At 37.5% G+C, this 22,318-nt stretch overlaps 1 protein-coding gene across 4 annotated transcripts in view; it reads left to right on the top strand.

The window, feature by feature from the left end:
- The window catches only part of SECISBP2L (SECIS binding protein 2 like), a 57,323-nt gene that overhangs the window by 23,151 nt on the left and 11,854 nt on the right, over window positions 1-22,318 (top strand). For 2 of the 4 annotated variants that reach the window (XM_012442324.2, XM_012442323.2), the window contains exons 8-15: window positions 3,243-3,377; window positions 5,166-5,246; window positions 5,769-5,936; window positions 6,078-6,219; window positions 9,892-10,061; window positions 10,860-10,992; window positions 13,350-13,512; window positions 21,622-21,842. In XM_012442324.2, coding sequence (XP_012297747.2) covers window positions 3,243-3,377; window positions 5,166-5,246; window positions 5,769-5,936; window positions 6,078-6,219; window positions 9,892-10,061; window positions 10,860-10,992; window positions 13,350-13,512; window positions 21,622-21,842 — 1,213 coding nt within the window. The remainder of the gene's footprint in view (window positions 1-3,242; window positions 3,378-5,165; window positions 5,247-5,768; window positions 5,937-6,077; window positions 6,220-9,891; window positions 10,062-10,859; window positions 10,993-13,349; window positions 13,513-21,621; window positions 21,843-22,318) is intronic. The other 2 variants (XM_012442326.3, XM_012442325.2) reach the window with 1 other exon arrangement.

The raw sequence follows: 22,318 nt of genomic DNA, 5'->3' as shown, positions 1-22,318 counted from the left end.
TGTTGAAAAGTTTCTCTCTTCTTCACTGACTTGAAATAATTACCTTTATCACCTATTAAATTCCCACATAAATTGGAATCCATTTCTGGACTTTCTATTCTGTTCAATTGGTAATTAATCTGTAAAGTTAGAGACAATCGATTAACTACCTTTATGATGTGTCATCTTTCTATGCAAAAACAGTATGTCTTCCTATTTTTGAATCTTTTTGTTTGTTTTGAGATAGAGTCTCTCTCTGTCACCCAGGCTGGAGTGCAGTGGTGCAATCTCCGCTCACTGTGAGCTCCACCTCCTGGGTTCAAGTGATTCTCCTGCCTCAGCCTCTCAAGTCGCTGAGAGATTTTAGTTGACTGCTAACAAATGCAGCTAATTTTTGTATTTTAGTAGAGACCAGGTTTCACAGTGTTGGCCAGGCTGGTCTTGAACTCCTGACCTCAAGCGATCCACCTGCCTTGGCCTCCCAAAGTGCTGGGATTACAGGTGTGAACCACCATGCCTGGCTTGAATCATTTTTTTGTGTTCTTTAGAAGTGGTGTAAGCCAGATGTGGTGGCATGTACCCATAGTCCTAGCTACTTGAAAGGCTGAGGTGGGAGGAGTGCTTGAGCCCAGGAGTTCGAGGTTACAGTGAGCTGTGATGGTACCACTGCACTCCAGCGTGGGCGACAGAGTGAGACCCTGTCTTAGTTAAACAGTCAGTAAATAAATAAATAAATAAATGGAAGTGTTGTAAAGTTTTCCTTAAATAAGTTTGTAGATATTCTTAGTGGTGATTCCTAATATTTTTCCTGTTTATTATTGTAAATGGGGTATGAAAACTTAAAAATTTTTAAATTAATTTTGTGCTAGTCATTTAAGAATGTTAATATATATTCAAAACTGTAGCTTCTGATTTGTTTTGTTCAGTATGCCCTCTGTCAACAAAACTGTTTCTTAGAAGAGCTGACAAAAAGTATTTAGATGTCATGAGGTTATTGATTTATTCATCAGGTTACTGGAATACTTAAATATTTGGTTCACATGAACTTTGTTGGGACCATTAGTTTGGGGGTTTTAATTCAATCCTGGTGCTTTATGTCTCCAAGTTGCATTTGTTTTCAAAGTAAATTGTTTTAGTGTTTGTAACACCATTAATACATGTATACTAACTCTGCTTTACAACAGCAAGTGTGGGAATTCAGGTGGTTCCAGGTCTTTCTGTGCGTATGTTTGGTTTCAGAATCCAAGGCCTGTGTATTAGCACCTTCTCTCCAGGTCTGCTTCCAATGCTGTTTATTATTAGAATTTTGGAGTAGCTGTTACTGAAGATTATAATTTTCATATCTTTTAAGTGTCCTGGTTAAGAGAGGCATTTACTGTTAGCTGCATTTGGTACTTAGGAGAGGTAACTTGAAATGTCTTAAGAGTCTTAGAATGCTTAATGTGGTTTTTTTGCCCGTTTGATGATTGAACATTTTGCCAATTTGTTAATGGGATTGTTTGGTCTGTTTGGGCTGCTGTAAAATAATGCCATAGACTTGGTGATTTATAAACAACGGAAGTTTATTTCTCACAGTTCTGGAGGGTGGGAAGTCCAAGACTCTGGCAAATTCAGTGTCCGGTGAGGGCCTGCATCTGGGTTAATATGTGGCTGTCTTCTAGCTTTGTCCTTATGTGACGGAAGGGATGAAGGAGCTCTCTGAGCCCCAGAGAGCTCCTTCACCCCTTCTACCACATAATCTCATTTATGATAGCTCTGCCCTCATAACCTAATCACCTCCCAAAGGCTACACTTTAAAATACCATCTCATGGGCGGAGGGAGTGTTAGGATTTTAGTATATGAATTCTGGGAGACACAAACATTTAGTCCCTAACATACAACAGTACTAATTTATGTGATTGAATGAAAAGTTTATTCTTTTAAATCTTGGAAACAATATTTTTATTAGTTTTTCCTAATTGTTTTATCTATGTTAAAAAAATAAACAAGTATCAGAAGACTTAGAACAGTTAAAAAGTAGCTGGGCATGGTGACTCATGCCTGTAATTCCAGCACTTTGGGAGGCAAGGCAGGAGGATCCCTTGAAACCAGGTGTTCTAGACCAGCCTGGACAATATAGGCAGACCCTGCCTCTACAGATAATAAAAAAATTAGCTGGGTGTAGTGGTGCACACCTGTGGTCCTAGCTATTTGGGAGGCTGAGGTGAAAGAATTACTTGTGCCTGGGATGTTGAGGCTGCAGTAAGCCTTGATCACACTACTGCACTCCAGCCTGGGTGACAGAGTGAGATCCTAACTCAAAAAGTAATGTATAAGGCCAGGCATGTGACTCATGCCTTAATCTCAATGCTTTGAGAGGCCAAGGTGGGAAGATTGCTTGAAGTCAGCAGTTGGAGACCAATATAGCAAGACCCCTGTCTCTACAAAAATACAAATAAAACAATTAGCTGGGTGTGGTGGTATATGCTTATAGTCCCAGCTACTTGGGAGGCTGAGGCAAGATAATCATTCGAGCCCAGGTGTTAAGGCTGTAGTGAGCTGTGATCGAGCCACTGCACTCCAGCGTGGGCAACAGAGCAAGATGCCATCTCTAAAATAAGTAAATAAGTAATATGCAGTTTCCCCAGTGGTAACATCTTGCAAAACTATATTGCAATATCACACCCAGATATTGGCCTTGATACAGTTAAGAAACAGAACAGATCCATCACCACAAGGACCTTTGTGTTGCCTTTCATAGCCACACCAACTGCTCCTTATTCCCGAGAATCTACAGATCTATTCTCCCTTTCTAATTTTGTTGTTTCAATAATCTTGTATGCTTTCATACATTCCTTTTGGGATTGGCCTTTTTCACTTCCATGGTTCTCTGGTTGTTGAGTTTCTCAATACTGTAGTTTATTCCTTTTTGTGATTGACTACAGACTTCTATACTATGATCTGGATTTGCCACAGTTAGTTTAACTGTTCATCCACTGAGAGCATCCAGTTTGTTTTCTGTTTTTGCTTTTGTGAATAAAGCTGCTAATAAATACTCATTTAGAGGAGAAAAAAGTAATGCACAATAATTGTCTCATTTTCCTATTTTTCTTGTAAGTACCTTATTTGTCAGAAACTTGATCTTTAAAATAAATGATGCACTTGGTGAAAATTTATTGAATTGTACACTTGTGTGTACTTTTCTGCAAGTATGTTATATACTTGAGTGAAACATTTACTTTAAAATAATTAGATTTTCTTTTCCCCTCTGGGGTTTACTTAGGTTGGATTCAGATGCCGAGGACACAGTACTTCCTCAGAAAGAAGACAGAATTTGCAAAAGAGACCAGATAATAAGCATTTAAACTCTAGTCAATCCCATAGAAGCGATCCAAATTCTGAGTCTTTATATTTTGAGGTATTTTTTTCAAACTGTATTTGTAAGCTGTTATAGGAAATGTTCCCATTAAGAGATTAATTTGTTACCTTATAAACATTTTGAGTACTTTTTTTATGTCTTAACATGTGATTCTAGTATTAAATTATAAATTACTCAGAAGTATTAACTCATTTTTGTCTTGGCTATATATATTTGATCTAACATTAATTTTACTGATGTTAATTTTTATAAAGGTTTGTCCTGTGTGTGGATCATTTTGAGGTAATGTATGGAGGTAGAACTTGATCTCATGTGGACTTTATTTAGTATGGAGCCTTTTCACTTTATTTTTATTGTTATTCAATACATTTGAAAGGCTTTTCAGATTTAAGTAGTTCAATCTAGTTAAGTTGTGCTGCCAGCCAGGAGAGTTTTAGAAAAGGAAGAAAAATGTTTTACTCTCTCTCATAGATAGTTCATATCCTAATTGCACTGTTTTGATTGTTTATTCATCTAACAGATTCCTTTTTTTTTTGAGATGGAGTTTCACTCTTGTTGCCCAGGCTGGAGTGCAATGGTGCGATCTCGGCTCACCGCAACCTCCGCCTCGCAGGTTCAAGCGATTCTCCTGCCTCAGCCTCCCAAGTAGCTGGAACTACAGGCATGTGCCACCATGCCCGGCTAATTTTGCATTTTTAGCAGAGATGGGGTTTCTTCATGTTGGTCAGGCTTGTCTTGAACTCCCGACCTCAGGTGATCCGCTCACCTCGGCCTCCAAAAGTGCTGGGATTACAGGCATGAGCCACCACTCCTGGCCCATCTAACAGATTCTTATTGGTGGTTTAGTATATGTGTGCAGTAAGGTGCTCTGAATGATACATTAAGGTGAATACACCTGCTATCCTTGGGAAAATTGCTGTGTAGTAGGGGAATGTATGCATATATACCTAATACTTATTTGAGTATGGTTAGAGTTGAAAGCAGAGACAGGTCACTTTGGGTTTCTGGCAGGGTAGCTAACATTTGGAATGAATTTAAAGAACAAGTAGAATTTGGTTGTGTCAAGATGTTTTTCACCACACATCTCTGGTAACTCATTTGAGTAAGTCATTTTGGTTGGATCATGAATTCTATTGAATGAATTAATAGATGGAGATTAAACTGGAAAACTTGCTTGAGGTCAGAGGATGGAAATCAATAATATGTTAGATAAGTTTAGTAATTGAGCCAAAGGACTTGAGAGTATATCTCAATTATTCTGTCAACAATAGTTTCAACATATCCAGATCTGTCAATTGTATTACCTGTACTCAGCTGTACAATTGGTTCTATACTTACATTTAAATGTATTAGATATAATTTTCAGTATAAAGGATATTAAGAAATTAATTTTAGTGGAAAATTTTTTTAACCTTACTGACAATTGTGTGGAGTAATGCAGAACAAGGAATATGATGAAGTTTACATGAAGCTGACTTTTTCAAATTACCTGGATGTGATAAAATCCAATTTGAATTTCTTTTCAATTACCCATCTGAAGGTAGAATTATTAATAAAAATGAAATAGTAGGTGCAGAAATCCAAAAGATGGACATGTGTGGATATGCCCCCATCCTTGAATAATTAAATTGTTTATGTGTTAGCATGTGAAAAATGAGATTTCCTTTTTTTTTTTTGAGATTTCCTCTGTAAGACTGACTTTGAATATTTCAGTAGTAGAGTACAAGAAATAACTTCCTCATTTTTCAATACTTTTAAGCATTATAAAAAGGTTTTTTTTAGGAGTTTGCCTTGAACTCTTTTTACTTAGAATGTGAACTATTTCAGGATGAAGATGGGTTTCAAGAACCAAATGAGAATGGAAATGCTAAGGATGAGAATATTCAACAAAAACTTTCTTCTAAAGTAGTAAGTAACTCTTTTTAAAAAGATAAGCAAAATATAACACCTTTAAACAATGGCTATGTTGGAAGGAAATCTTAAAGATAAGTGTAAAGCACATGGAGCACAGAGTGTGCAGGAGACAGTGTTTAGTACCTATCTTTAATTCCAGCATAGCCTGAACAGAGATAATTCTCTATGAAATCCACAGTTCTATTACTAAAATACCATTAATTAAATGATATCATCAAACAACATACAGTCTGTAATGAAATTTTCCCCGTTGTTGCAAAATTTTACTTTGGAGGTATTTTGTTTTATTTCGGTCAAGAATCCAGGCAACCATCCCCCATTGCATTAGGCGGTTTCGTCTCTTTAGCATTTCCCAGTCCAAAATGGTCTTACTGTCAAATCCTGTTCTTTATGACATTGAATTCTTTGAAGAGTCTAGTCTACTTACACTGCATAGCATCCCACATTCTGGATCGTTCTTCCTTATTATTGACTTTTATGGATTCACTAACAAATTTTTTTTTCTGGGTATCATAGTTGGATGATTTACCTGAAAACTCACCAATCAATATAGTTCAAACTCCAATTCCCATTACCACCTCAGTTCCTAAACGTGCAAAAAGTCAGAAGAAGAAAGCTTTAGCAGCAGCCCTTGCCACAGCTCAAGAATATTCAGAAATAAGTATGGAGCAAAAAAAATTACAGGTATCTATTCACTTTTATGAACAAATGTGATTGTTTATTTGCTAAGTTTGATGGGATAGGAGTGATAAGTATAGTCATCTTAAAATGCCACACTTTCATACTCTAACAAAAAAATAAATTTTTTTAATCTTTACTTTGTAGGAAGCTTTATCAAAAGCAGCTGGAAAAAAGAATAAAACACCTGTGCAGCTGGATTTGGGGGACATGTTAGCTGCTCTGGAAAAACAACAGCAAGCAATGAAAGCACGGCAGATTACTAATACCAGGCCTCTGTCATATACAGGTGATATCATTAGACTGAGCAATTTGCTATTTGTCTCTGATAATATATGTTAGATGCTGTTAATCAAAATTTTTAAAGTTTGTGTGTGTGTGTGTGTGTGTGTGTGTGTGTATTTTAAATCAGCTTAAACCACAAGCTTTGAAATTGTCTATGCTCCTTTTCTTTCCACCTCTAGTCCTTTAACATATCCTGTCTATCCTGCCTGCAAAACATATCCATAATCTACTCTCTAGATTTCCTGCCACCACAGTAGCCTCCATTGTTGTATAATACTGCACTGATCAGCCTCCTTACTACTATCTGCTTTTCCCTCCCAACCCCTAGTGTGTGTTATAAGGAGTGATCTTTTTAAAATGTAAGCTGGATTATATCACTCTACTGCTCAAAATCCTCTAGTAGCTCTTCAGTTCACTTGGCATGAAGCCAGACTCCTAACTAAAGCCATATTTTAGCTGACCCTATTACCTTTTTGCCTTCATCACCATTCTCTCCTAACACACTCTGCTCTAGCCACATTAGCAGTCCTCAGACACACCCAGCATGATCCTAGCTCAGTATCTGTGGGCTTGCTGTTCCCTTTTCCTGGGATGCTCTTCATCCAGGTATCAGCATAGTTTGTTTCCCTCAGGTTCTTTACATCTCTGCATAAATGTCGGTTGGTATGCATTTTGACTCTCCCGAATTTTTTTCTTTTTCAAAGACTGAAATAAAAAAATCATAAGTCGTCTGGCTCTCTTAACCATTAAATTATCTAGTTTAATAAAACTCAGTTGCAGACAAGGGTTTTGTTGATCAGATTTTGTGTGTGTGTTTGTATGTGTGTGAGTGAAAATGATCTGGCTTTCTACTGAAACGGTAATTTCTATTTTAACAAACCTTGTCAGATTTAGAGCTCAGCTGCTCTGTGTTCCCTCATTTCTTTACATAGTCTTTTTTTAGAGGGTGAGGAATAGAACAAAGGAAAAGGAAAGGTACCAGTGTACAGCACCAGCACTGATGGTGAGAGGCAGAATTGAATTTTGTGTGTCTTCTGATCCTATGTGAAGGAACTATTATTTATTAGAAAGAAAAATTATAATGTATAATTTTAACCTGTGTGCAAAATGTTTAAAGCTATCTAGTTACTAGTCCGCTATCAACTCTTGCTTTGAATAACTTAGTCAGATGGTACTGAATGTATACAAAGCTTTAGAGTTGCATGTTGTTGAGATGGGGAGAGTGGCAGTAATCTCTCACTTAAGAGTTAAAAATAGGGAATAAAACTGAGAGTTAGCAGTATTGTGGAGGAAGTATGGCCTAGTAGCTAAAAGCAGGGGCTCTGGAATCAAGTTGCCTTGGTTTGAATCCTGTTATTCCATGTATTTCATTGGCAAGTTATGTAACCTTCCTGTGCTTTATTTCCTCACATTAATACGAGGGTACCTACTTCATGATTGTCTTGAGGATTAGATGAGAGGATATATGTAAAGTGCTTAGAGTATTTGGGTTATAATCACTCAATAAATAATATGGAGAAGAGATTGTTAACCTGTGATACTTCATATGGCTTCTTACAACTTTAGCAACAGTTAATATACAGGTTTATATGTGTGTGTATGTGTGTAAACAGTATATATACATATATTAATAGTATATGTTATATATACATTTATACATATGTTAACAGTATATGTATACATGTATAAATGTATATATTTAGCAGTTAAATGTTAATTATAATTACTATAAATTACATATATATTGTTTTATATATAATGATGTATCTTTTTTTATATATGTATATATACACACCCCTATATACACATGTTCAAGAGAAGGATGAGACTGATCATGATGAAAAAGGATTATGGAGAAATGGTGAAATCTGGAAACAGGTCAAGGATAACTCCAAACTCTGTCTTGGTTGAATGTGGTGGTGATAAGGGCTGCAATGTTGCTATACAAGATAAGGATTATAGAAGAACTTTGTTACAAAGAGCGGATACTGCCTGTTGTATTTTAAATGCAAGGGAGACTCTGGTGGTTCCTATTTAGCATATAGTTATGAATGTGTAGTTTAGGTTACAAGTCAGTGAGTTTCAAATACAGATGATTGTGGAAGCTGTGGATATCAGATTGTTGGGGGAAAGAAAAATTAGGAAAAAGATGTTCGCAGACAAAGCCTTGGTGGACTGCTCAGATTTAAAGGATAAGAGAAAGAAGTACCAGAAACAGATTTGAGAAAGAATAAGAAAAATAAAAGAGTGTAATGTTACAGAAGGCAAGAATAGAATTTTGAGGAAAAGGATGTAGTTCTTGGTACTAAATGCTGAAGAAAACTAAAGAGAGAATTATATTTGACAATTGCAAGGTTATGCATGACCTTAACAATAAGTTTCAAGAGAGTGGGTTGGGCAGAGGTCAAATTGTAATGATTTGAAAAGTGATAATGAGAGAAAGACTGTTCAGAAGTTTAATAAGGAAGGAACGGGGAATGATGGCACCTTAGGTTGAAGCGAAGTCAGTCAAGGGAAGGGTTTAGTTGGATTGCCTTTTAAAAAAAAAAAAAACCCTTTTTTTTTTTTTGGAGACAGGGTCTCACTCTGTTGCCCAGGCTGGAGTGCAGTGGCCCAATCTCAGCTCACTACAACCTCTACCTCTCGGGTTCAAGCAATTCTTCTGCCTCAGCCTCCTAAGTAGCTGGAATTACAGGCACTTGCCACCATGCCTGGATAATTTTTGTATTTTTAGTAGAGAATAGGGGTTTACCATGTTGGTCAGGCTGGTCTCGAACTCCTGACCTTGTGATCTAGCCTGCCTCGGCCTCCCAAAGTGCCGGGATTACAGACGTGAGCCACCACACCCAGCCTTTTCTTTTTTTTTTAGTTAGAAGATTTTTAAGAAAAAAGTCAGGGATCTGGTAGGAACTTGAAAGATGCAAGGGTATAGGAATAGAGTAAGATCCTAGAGGAACTGAGATGGGATATTAAGAATAGACGCAGTTGGTGAGCCTTGGACAGGAGTAAGGATGTCTGCCACCTCCTTTCAGGTGAGGTATAATTTTATATTGGATAGCATTTTCTCAGGGAAGTGGCAGGATAGCTCTGAGTGTGAGAGGATTGAGATTGGGGGTTTAGGAATAGTAAAGGATGGGAGGAAGGCAGTGGAGACTGAGGATATCAACCAGACATAAAAGACTTAATGGTACTGAGTGCAGCTGAGTGGGTAAAATCATCGTTCTTTACTGACCAACTGAAATAAGGAGAGAAGTGATAGATAAGGTATCTTATGTAAGGGTGAATAGCAGATTCAGTAGGATTAAGAAGGGGTACAAGCATTGTGATGTTTCAAAGGTAGAGTGGTTCTGACTGAAGACCAGTTGCAAGGAATTGCCATGTTTGAGGGCTGTACAGTAAAATAGAACTAATAATTTATTTATCCCTATAATGGACCTCTAAATTCGTTAATTGCTTTGGCTTAGTCTTCTTTATCTTATGGAAGATTCTTCGAAAAAATGGGTAAAAACTGTATCTGAGGGGTACTGCATAGCCATGTGTAGTACTTCTGCTGTTATGATATCTGTTTTTTTCCATGGGAGGAAGATGTTCTCGTTTTTTGTAGTTATCATGGGAAATTTTGAAAGTATGTGGGATTGGCCCTAATAGTGAAACTAATGTTCCTATTTGTTTTTAGTGGTTACTGCAGCTTCTTTTCACACTAAAGACTCCACTAACAGAAAACCTTTGACCAAAAGTCAGCCCTGTTTAACATCCTTTAATTCTGTGGACATTGCTTCCTCTAAAGCAAAGAAAGGAAAAGAGAAGGAAATTGCAAAACTAAAACGACCCACAGCACTTAAAAAGGTAAACCAAAATCTGGTAGGATATTTATTTTATAGGATGAATAAGGATTTTAATCTGTTTTGTAAAAGTGGTTGTGGTGTCTTAGTTAACAGATTGTTGTGAGAAGTATTCATGTGCATGAATCTTGATAACGAGTTAATTTGAAGCTCAGGATATCATCAATATCATGGCTGTCTTTCCGTGTAGAGCAGGGCCCTGGAAAATGAATTCTTTCATAAGGTTAAAAAAAAAAAACAAAAAAAAACCAGTTAAATATTTAGTATCCCAAAATGTTAGACTCCAGAAATCAGAAGCCCTGGATTTCAGTACTAACTTCAGTGCTTGCTACATGTATCATTTTAGGCAAACTTTTTACTCTTACATTTCTCATGTATAAATTGGGGATCGTATGTGATTTAACTCACTCTTGTTATTAAGAGGCTCAAAATGAGAGAATTCATATCCAAATAATTGAAAACTATAAAATGTCAATCAAATGTAAACTGTATGACCTGGGTTTCAAACTTTTTAATTTACTCATTTTTTTTTTGAAACTGTGGTTTGTCACCCAGAATTTAAAGAATCAGATATGGTTTGATAGCTGTGAATTCTGTAATACAATTGTGTCCCTTTATTTTGTATGAGGTACTTCCTTCAATTTATAGTGTCTGAAATTACATTTGCATTTTTGCCAGGCAGCTAAACTTCTCATGTTCATGTTTAAATGAACTACTGTATCTGTGTTATAATGTATATTGTCATCATTCTTACATAGTTGAAGAATCATAAGTAATTTAAGACTGGTATAATGACTTTTAGGTTATTTTAAAAGAAAGAGAGGAAAAGAAAGGGCGCTTAACTGTGGACCACAATCTTTTGGGATCCGAGGAACCAACAGAAATGCACTTAGATTTCATTGATGATTTGCCACAGGAAATTGTTTCCCAGGAAGGTAAGGAGGTCCCTCTTTCTCTTCTTCTCATGGATTGGTCTGAAATATTTTAATAGATACGTAAGCTGTTGCTAGTTATGCTCCTGAGTGGAAGATGTGCTCTCTATGTAACTCTCTTTATTTTTTAGAGTGGTTTCTTTTAAAGATGCTTTTGTAGGGAGATGGTTAAAGAGAAGGGAACAGGTGTTAGTCTATGATGTTTTTGAGGCTTAAATCCTGAATTTGAAATGAACTCTCAAAATTAAGATCTCGCCAATGTATAAGATCTCTGGAAAGGGCACAAGTATTTTCATTTTGTCTTCTTTTATGTCCAGAACACAGTTGGCTATCTTTCTTTCTGGGACTATTTTTCAGTGAATAATTTTTGTTGATTTTCTTGCTTTCATGGAATTAATACATATGCCACAATGAATGGAATTGCAAACCAGAATCTAGCTGGTCAATAAGATTCAGTGTCATACAGTAAGTAGCAACACGTACAATTCCAGTTGGTAACTCAGCAAAGCCACAGATATCTTCTAATATTTATACCACCATAGAAGAAAGATTTTTCTGCTAGTATATCTTTATTACCCAACTTTTTGCAACACATTTAAATCTAGTTTACACATAGATTAAGCAACAATGTTTCATTGTTTTTAGAAAATGAGTTTACTTCCAAGGATTGTTCACCGGGGACATAGTTGTTTAGGATTCTCTTCTTTTCTCAGTTTAATGATCCCCCATGTTTTTAGGTGTAGCCGTCCATCCGTTCATTCAGCAAATGTTTACTGAATGCTTACTACATATATTTTAGTAACTAGAGTGGCAGCAAGGACGTTGGGGAATGTAATCATGATAGATAGTAGGCAAGTCCTGCTGTTGAAGAGCTTGCAGTCCAGTAGGAAGGTAAGAAGATACATGTGGGCTGGGCGCAGAGGCTCACGCCTGTAGGCCTAACACTTTGGGAAGCCAAGATGGGCAGATCACTGAGCTCAGGAGTTCGAGACTAGCCTGGGCAACAAGGCAAAACCCTGTCTCTACAAAAAAATACAAAAATTAGCTAGGCATGGTGGCTCACACCTATAGTCCAAGCTACTTGGGGGACTAAAGTGGGAGGCTTGGTTGAGCCCAGGAGGTCAAGGCTGCAGTGAGCTGAGGTCGTGCCACTGCACTTCAGCCTGGATGACAAGGTGAGACCCCGTATTTTAAAAAAAAAAAAAACGTATGTGACTTTGCTAATTAATGGACTAGATATACAGATATGAACTCATTTCCTGAGTTTAGCTGTTTAGGAAAGAAGCAGTAACTAAATGAAGGAGACAGTAGAGTCAAGAAATGGCATCTGATAATCTGGCTCCCTGAACACAGAAGCAAAGACCAAATAAGAGAGAAACTGGGGTGGTGCCCAGAGAATCAGAAGTGGTATGGAGAGGGTGAGGTAGAATTTGTCATTGCCACCAGTAATGGGAAATTTTAGATTGTTTAAAAAAAAAAGATCTCTAAGAAATAGGTGTAAAAATGGAAATGAAGAAATGGGTAATATGATTTGGAAAGAGGTGTCAATTATTTTTTTTAGAGACAGAGTTTCTGTTGCCCAAACTGAAGTGCAGTGGCACGATCTCGGCCTTCTGCAACCTCCCCTTCTCGGGTTCAAGCGATTCTCCTGCCTCGGCCTCTCGAATAGCTGGAACTACAGGCTTGCGCCACCATGCACGGCTAATTTTTTTTGTATTTTTAGTAGAGATGGGGTTTCAACAGTTGGCCAGGCTGGTCTGGAACCCTGGACCTCAAGTGGTTTTCTGCCTTGGCCTCCCAAAGTGCTGGGATTGCAAGCATGAGCCACCATGCCTGGCCTAAGAGGTGCAGATTTTTGTTCTTTAAATTTTCTATGAATACATGTTTAGATAATGTGTATTCTTCCTCATCTCTGTGGAGACTTCTGGGCTATGCTTGACTTTTGAGAAAGAGAGAGAGAGTTTTTTGTTTTTTTTTTTTTAAAGAGATGGAAGTCTCACAGTGTTGCTCAGGCTGACCTCAAACTCTTGGGTTCAAGTGATTCTCTTGCCTCACCCTCCCTAGTAGCTGGGACCACAGGCATACACCTGGGTAAGAGTATACTTCAACAGACAATAGGAGAATTTCATTTCTGTAGTGTATGGAACATGTTTGTGATAAGAAAAATGCCACAAAGGAAGACCAGATAGAAAAAAAAAAAAAAGGAAAAAGAAAAATGCCCACCTTATTAGCTTCTGGAAAATTGGAAAATTTGGAAAAGGCCCGAAAGACAACGGCCAGTCTAAATTGTGTTGATCAGTGTGGAGCTTTTCAGGATTTGAAGTTTCTAAATTTTTTCCCTTCACTCTACATCTCCACAGATACTGGACTGAGCATGCCCAGTGATACTTCGCTCTCTCCAGCAAGTCAGAACTCTCCATACTGTATGACACCTGTGTCACAAGGCTCTCCTGCTAGTTCTGGAATAGGCAGTCCAATGGCATCTTCAACAATAACCAAAATCCACAGCAAAAGATTTAGAGAGTAAGTTTTATACTCATTAATGAGGTTGAATAGTTTAAGGATCTTAATTGTAGTTCTGAATTTAGTATTGTCATTGTTACTCAGTGAGTCATGCAGCTAAAACACCAGAGATCTTTACCTTTTGTCAGATTTTGTTTGTTTAACAGCTGGGTTTATTATTATTTAAAGCATTGCCTTCTGTCAGCTTTCAGTATTCACGTGAGAGTGATATGACAGTAAGTATATTCTCTTTATATTGGATAGTATTTCTATTCTAGAAATCTAGACTCTTAACTTCCTATATATTAAATGTTGTACTATGCATTTGCTTCCTCCAAATGCTTTTGCTTTCTTGTTTATATTATTGGCCCTTCAAAAGATCACTCTAACCAATTAGTAACAGGTATCTAAGACCTTAATAGATGAAATGAGCCTTTTACATAATGCTATTTGTACAGGTCTTTCTAAGTTCTTAAATTGAGATAACTGAGGGATCACAGAATATGATACCCCATCTGTGAATTGCTATTAACAGTTATTGCTGTGAAGGATTTTAACATTTATGTTGATGAATTAATTTCATTTTTGATATTTAAAAATGAAATATGAAAGAATCCCAGGGTGAAAGTATAATCTATGTGAGTCCAAATTACATTGGTTTATTCTGTTCCCTTTCCTTGTACTATTGTTTTTGGCAAATTACTTGTTGCCTAGCTTTGGAAAGTTAATTAAATATCAAGTCACAGATGTGGAGCAAATGAAACACTTGGGGGATAAAATGTTTCATATGTAGAAAATGAACAGCTTGAAGGAAAAAAGGGAAAAAAGAATGAAGAAAATTGCATTTTGGGATGTTCTAGTCTTTGATTGCATTCTTCAATTTTGCATACTTTGACAGTTAAACATTCCTCAGTGTCCCCATTTTTTTTTCTTTAAAGAATCCTCAACCTCCTAAAGTATATGTCCCCATTTTTATATTCTGAAGTAGTGTTGTACTTACTTAAGTATTTTCCACAGAAACACAAAAAATTCCCCTGATAAACTTTTTGCCCCAAAGAACAGGCACAAATTTTCCCACTGTGTAATATAATTTGAAAGTAGAAATTTGCTTGCCTTGGTTATTTCATAGATAAGAAATGATGCCAATTCTCCCTATTAAGTGCCTGCTTATGGTAGACATGAGAGATAATTTCTAGAAAAGATGGAAAGAGTATACATGAGAAGTATATACTTAGATGACTGTTTTTTTTGAGACAGAGTTTCGCTCTTGTTGCCCAGGCTGGAGTGCGGTGGCGTGATCTCGGCTCACTGCAACCTCCGCTTCCTGGGTTCAAGTGATTCTCCTTCCTCAGCCTCCTGAGTAGCTGGGATTACAAGCATGTACTACCACACCTGGCTGATTTTGTATTTTTAGTAGAGACGGGGTTTCTCCATGTGGGTCAGGCTGGTCTTTAATTTCTGATCTCAGGTGATCGGTCTGCCTCAGGCTCCCAAAGTGCTGGGATTACAGATGTGAGCCGCCACACCCGGTCATAGATGACTTCTTTATCCCAGGAATTAAGTACTGTAGTGGCCTCACACTGACTTTCTGTTTCTCACATTATAGTAATATATAATCTCACAGAGAGCCCTATTCATTTGCTTTGTCTGATGTAAAGGCATGTGATTTTTACCTCACAGCCTCTTTGATTTTGGCTTCAGTTTAATTACTGAGTTCATCCTCCATAGCCATAAATTTTTGGAGCTTTAGGGATCTTTGAGACCATTTTACCTAGCTCCTTACTTTTATGACTGAGAAAGCCAGGGCCCAGAAATCTATTCAAGCTCAGAGGAGGAATTGTTGGTAATAGGACATTCAGGTAGAAATTGTATTTGTTTCCTACTAGAAGCTTATTATCTCTTTACCAGAGTCATTGTGTTTATCTAATAGCAGGTGTCATTTGGTTTATATTTTTAGAAGTTTAATAATTAGCAGTTACGATAGTCCTTACCTTAAGTTAACCTATCCTTTAGATAAAATCTATCTGATTTGAGCTGGGCAAAGCCGCCATAGCCAGACTGCCTCTCTAGATTGCTCCTTTCTGGGCAGGCCATCTCTGAAAGAGAGGTAGCAGCCCTAGTCAGGGGTTTATAGATAAAACTCCCATCTACCTGGGAGAGCAGCTGGGGGAATGGGCAGCTGTGGCCACAGCTTCAGCGAACTTAAACATTCCTGCCTGTTGGCTCTGAAAAGAGCAGTGTATTTCCCAGCAAAGCACTTGAGCTCTGCTAAGGGACAGACTGCCTCCTCAAGTGGGTTCCTGACCCCTGTGCCTCCTGAATGGGAGACATCTCCCAGCAGGAATCAACAGACACCTCATACAGGAGAGCTCCAGTGGGCATCTGATGGGTACCTTTCTGGGATGAAACTTCCAGAGGAAGGAACAGGCAGCAATCTTTGTTTTTCTGCAGCCTCTGCTGGTGATACTCAGGCAAACAAGGTCTTAGAGTGGACCTCCAGCAAAGTCCAGGAGATATGCAGCAGAGGGGACTGTTAGAAGTAAAACTAACAAACAGAAAGGAATAGTATCAACATCAACAAAAGGGACGTCCACACCAAAACCCCATCTGAAGGTCACCAAAAGCAAAGACCAAAGGTAGATAAATCCAGAAAGATGAGGAAAATCCAGCACAAAAAGGCTGAAAATTCCAAAAACCAGAATGCCTCTTCTCCTCCAAAGGATCAGAACTCATCACCAGCAAGGGAACAAAACTGAATGGAGGATGAGTTTGACAAATTGACAGAAGTAGGCTTCAGAAGGTGGGTAATAACAAACTCCTTTGAGATAAAGGAGCATGTTCTAACCCAATGCAAGGAAGCTAAGAACATTGAAAAAAGGTTAGAGGAATTGCTAACTAGAATAACCAGTTTAGAGAAGAACATAAATGACCTGATGGAGCTAAAAAATACAGCTTGAAAACTTCACGAATCATACACAGGTATTAATAGCCAAATTGATTAAGTGTAAGAAAGGATATCAGAGATTGAAGATCAACTTAATGAAATAAATCGTGAAGACCAGATTAGAGAAAAAAGAATGAAAAGGAAGGAACATAGCCTCCAAGAAATATGAGACTATATGAAAAGACCAAACTTACGTTTGATTGATGTACCTCAGAGTGATGCAGAGAATGGAACCAAGTTGAAAAACACTTCAGGATATTATCCAGGAGAACTTCCCCAACCTAGCAAGACAGGCCAACATTCAAATTCAGGAAATACAGAGAACACCAAAAAGTTATTCCGCAAGAAGAGCAACCCCAAGACACATAATCATCAGATTCACTAAGGTTGAAATGAAGGAAAAAATGTTAAGGGCAGCCAGAGTGAAAGGTTGGGTTACCCACAAAGGGAAGCCCATCAGACTAACAACAGATCTCTCTGCAGAAACCCAACAAGCCAGAAGAGAGTAGGGGGTAGTATTTATCATTCTTAAAATAATTTTCAACCCAGAATTTCATATCCAGCCAAAGTAAGCTTCATAAGTGAAGGCGAAATAAAATCCTTTACAGACAAGCAAATGCTGAGAGATTTTGTCACCACCAGGCCTGCCTTACAAGAACTCCTGAAGGAAGCACTAATTATGGAAAGGAAAAGCCAGTACCAGCCACTGCAAAAAGATACCAAATTGTAAAGACCGTTGACACTATGAAGAAACTGCGTCAACTAAAGAGCAAAATAACCAACTAGCATCATCATGACAGGATCAAATTCACCCATAACAATATTAACCTTAAATGTAATCAGGCTAAATGCCCCAATTAAAAGACATAGACTGACAAATTGAACAAAGAGTCAAGACCCATCAGTGTGCTATATTCAGGAGACCCATAGGGTCAAAAAAAGGGATGGTGGAAGATTTACCAAGCAAATGGAAACCAAAAAAAAAAAAAAGCAGGGGGTGCAGTCCTAGTCTCTGATAAAACAGACTTTAAACCAACAAGATAAAGACAAAGAGCATTATATAATGGTAAAGGGATCAATGCAACAAGAAGAGCTATCTGTCCTAAATATATATGCACCCAATAGAGGAGCACCCAGATTCATAAAGCAAATTCTTAGAGACCTACAAAAGACTTAGACTCCCACACAATAATAGTCGGAGACTTTAACACCCCACTGTCAATATTAGATCAATAAGACAGAAAATTAACAAGGATATTCAAACTATTAGGTCTGGACCAGGCAGACCTAATAGACATCTACAGAACTCTTCACCCCAAATCAGTAGACTATACATTATTCTCAGCACCACATTGCACTTATTCTAAAACTGACCACATAATTGGAAGTAAAATACTCCTCAGCAAATGCAAAAGAACAGCTATAACAGTCTCTCAGACCACAGTGCAATCAAATTAGAACTCAGGATTAAGAAACACACTCAAAACTGCCCAACTACATGGAAACTGAACAACCCACTCTTCAGTGACTACTGGGTAAATAATGCAATTAAGGCAGAAATAAATAATTTGTTTGAAACCAATGAGAACAAAGACACAACATACCAGAATCTCTGGGACACGGCTAATGCAGTGTTTGGAGGGAAATTTATAGCACTAAATACCCACAGGAGAGAGCAGTAAAGATCTAAAATCAGCACCTTAACATCACAATTAAAAGAACTAGAGAAGCAAGAGCAAACAAATTCAGATGCTAGCAGAAGACAAGAAATAACTAAGATCAGAGCAGAACTGAAGGAGATAGAGACATGAAAAACCCTTAAAGAAATCAGTGAATTCAGGAGCTGGTTTTTGAAAAGATCAAAAAAAAAAAAAAAAAAAAATAGGCTGCTAGCCAGACTAATAAGAGATAAGAATGAAATAGACACAATAAAAAATGATAAAGGGGATATCACCACTGATCTCACAGAAACAGAAACTACCATTGGAGAATACTATAAACACCTCTACTCAAATAAACTAGGAAATCTAGAAGAAATGGATAAGTTCCTGGACACATGCATTCTCCCAAGACTAAACTAGGAAGAAGTCGAATCCCTGAATTAACCCAATAACAAGTTCTGAAACTGAGGTAGTAATAGCCTACCAACCAAAAAAAGCCCAGGACCAGATGGATTCACAGCCAAATTCTACCAGGTACAAAGAGGAGCTGGTACCATTCTTTCTGAAACTATTCCAAACAACAGAAAAAGAGGGACACCCCCCTAACTCATTTTATGAGGCCAGCATCATCCTGACACAAAAACCTGGCAGACACAACAGAAAAGGAAAGTTTCAGGCCATTATCCCTCATGAACATCAGTGTGAAAATCCTCAATAAAATACTGGCAAAGTAAATCTAGCAGCACATCAAAAAGCTTATCCATTACGGTCAAGTCAGTTTCATCCCTGAGATGCAAGGCTGGTTCAACATACATAAATCAATAAATGTAATCCATCACATAAACAGAACCAAAGACAAAAACCACATGATTATCTCCATAGATGCAGAAAAGGCCTTCAATAAAATTTAACACCCTTTTGTGCTAAAAATTCTCAATAAACTAGGTATTGATGGAACATATCTCAAAATAATAAAAGCTATTTATGACAACCCACAGCCAATATCATACTGAATGAGCAAAAGCTGGAAGCATTCCTTTTGAAAATCAGCACAAGACAAGGATGTCCTCTCTTACCCCTCCTGTTCAACATAGAATTGGAAGTTCTGGACAGGGCAATGACGCAAGAGAAAGAAAGAAAGGGTATTCAAATATGAAGAGAGGAAGTCAAATTGTCTTTTTTGCAGATGACATCATGATTGTATACTTAGAAGACCCCATCATCTCAGCCCAAAATCTCCTTAAGCTGATAAGCAACTTCAGCAAAGTCAGGATACAAAATCAATGTGCAAAAATAACAAGCATTCCTATATACCAATAATAGACAAACAGAGAGCCAAATCATGAGTGAACTGCCATTCACAGTTGCTACAAAGAGAATAAAATGCCTAGGAATGCAACTTAGAAGGGATTTGAAGGACCTCTTCAAGGAGAACTACAAACCACTGCTCAAGGAAATAAGAGGGGACACAAACAAATGTAAAAACATTCCATGCTCATGGATAGAAAGAATCAAATATCGTGAAGATGGCCATACTGCCCAAAATAATTTACAGATTCAGTGCTATCCCCATCAAGCTACCATTGACTTTCTTCACAGAATTAGAAAAAAACTACTTTAAATTTCATATGGTACCAAAAAAGAGCCCATATATCCAAGACAATCCTAAGCAAAAAGAATAAAGCTAGAGGCATCACGCTACCTGACTCCAAACTATACTACAAAGCTATAGTAACCAAAACAGCATGGTACTGGTACCAAAACAGATATATAGACCAATGAAACAGAACAGAGGTCTCAGAAATAATGCCACACATGTACAATCATCTGATCTTTGACAAACCTGACAGACAAAAACAAGCAGTGGGGGAAGGATTCCCTATTTAATAAATGGAGTTGGAAAAACTGTCTAGCCATATGCAGAAAACTGAATCTGGACCTCTTCCTTACACCTTATACAAAAATTAACTCAAGATGGATTAAAGACTTAAAACCATAAAAACCTTAGAAGACCTAGGCAATACCATTTAGTACATAGGCATGGGCAAAGACTTCAGGATTAGAACACCAAAAGCAATGGCAACAAAAACCAGAATTGACAATGTGATCTAATTAAACTAAAGAACTTCTGCACAGCAGGAGAAACTATCATCAGAATGAATAGGCAATCTACAGAATGGGAGAAAATTTTTGCAATCTTTCCATCTGACAAAGGGCTAATATCCAGAATCTACAAGGAACTTAAATTTACAGGAAAAAACAACCCCATCAAAAAGTGGGCAAAGGATATGAACAGACACTTCTCAAAAGAAGACATTTATGTGGCCAACAAATGTACGAAAAAAGCTCATCATCACTGGTCATTAGAGAAATGCAGATCAAAACCGCAATGAGATACCATCTCACAACAGTTAGAATGGCGATCATGAAAAAGTCAGAAAACAACAGATACTGAAGAGGATGTGGAGAAATAGGAACACTTTTACACTGTTGGTGGGAGGGTAAATTAGTTCAACCATTGTAGAAGACAGTGTGGCAATTCCTCAAGGACCTAGAACTAGAAATACCATTTGACCCAGCAATCTCAATTCCTCAAGGACCTAGAACTAGAAATACCATTTGACCCAGCAATCTCATTACTGGGTATATACCCAAAGAATTATAAATCATTCTACTATAAAGACACATACACACATGATTATTGCAGCACTATTCACAATAGCAAAGACTTGGAACTAACCCAAATGCCCATCAGTGATAGTCTGGATAAAGAAAATGTGGCACATACACATCATGGAATGCTAAGCAGCCATAAAAAAGGATGAGTTCATGTCCTTTGCAGGGACATGGATAAAGCAGGAAACCATCCTTCTCAGCAAACTAACACCGGAACAGAAAACCAAACACTGTTTTCTCACTTAGAAGTGGGAGTTGAACAATGAGAACACGTGGACACAGAAAGGGGAACATCATACACCGGGGCCTGTCAGGTAGCGGGGTAGGGGAGGGATAGCATTAGGAGATATACCTAATGTAAATGACAGGTTGATGGGTGCAGGAAACCACCATGGCACGTGTATACCTATGTAACAAATCTGCACATTCTGCACATGTATTCCAGAACTTAAAGTATAATAGAAAAACAGAATACATTGTGGAAGACAACAAATATATTCGTTAATTTCTTAGATATTTACTGATTGCTTAATATATGCCTTTTTCTAGGTGATGGGGACAAAGTGATGAATAAAACTAATATCATAATAAAACCAAGCATTTATTGAATACTTAAAAGTTTACCTGAATCAAATCTGTCTATTTGAAATGCAGAAACAAGGAATATCTGTGTCACTCCTCTGTTTTTGTAATTGAAGGATTTAAGAAGTTTTAAACACTTACTTAAAAGACTTTTCAAGAAAACTTCTTACCGGATATATTTTCTCTTAGAGATATTTTCATAATGTAGTTTTATAACTATAGGGGAAAAAATTAGGATGGAGTTATCTATTTTGGTTTTCTTTACAGGTATTGCAATCAGGTTCTTTGTAAAGAGATTGATGAATGTGTGACTCTTCTTCTCCAAGAGCTTGTCAGTTTCCAGGAACGCATCTACCAAAAAGATCCTGTAAGAGCAAAAGCAAGGAGACGACTCGTTATGGGTCTAAGAGAAGTTACCAAACATATGAAGTTAAACAAGATCAAGTGTGTTATAATTTCTCCAAATTGTGAAAAAATCCAGTCAAAAGGTGTGTGCTTTTTGCTTTTGAAGTGTTTTGACAGTATAATTTTAGGATATACAGTGACTATAAAGTAGAAGCCGTATGTCTTTCTCAGCAGAGTTGGGGTATAAAACAGAATACTGGAGCATGAGAAAACAAACTGCACTCTTTCAGTACCTGAAATTAAGTGATAAAATTGAGGTTGGATTGTAAATAAAATTCTTACATATGAACACCAGTGAAAGATTTCAGTTGGGCCCACCAGCTGTCTCTTCTGTTGTGATCAGATGGAGGACTAGCCAGAATGCATTCTTTCTGCCAATATATTTTGTTTTTAAAATTTTATAGTGGCGATTTGTCTCTCAGAAACCAAGTTTCACATAGAGGCGCTTAGGCAAGCCAACACACAAGTACTTTGAACTGCGTCATGCATCCTTATTTGTCCTTTTTGATGGGCAAGTTTAGGTGACTGTAGTAGACAGAAAGTAGGCATGTGCATGACG

The sequence above is a fragment of the Aotus nancymaae genome, unplaced genomic scaffold (assembly GCF_030222135.1).
Source record: "Aotus nancymaae isolate 86718 unplaced genomic scaffold, 86718_ANA_hifiasm-v0.15.2.pri h1tg000062l, whole genome shotgun sequence".
In the NCBI taxonomy this organism is placed as follows: Eukaryota; Metazoa; Chordata; class Mammalia; order Primates; family Aotidae; genus Aotus; species Aotus nancymaae.
The sequence above is the reverse complement of the archived record's forward strand: the minus strand, read 5'-3'. Positions and strand labels throughout refer to the sequence as shown.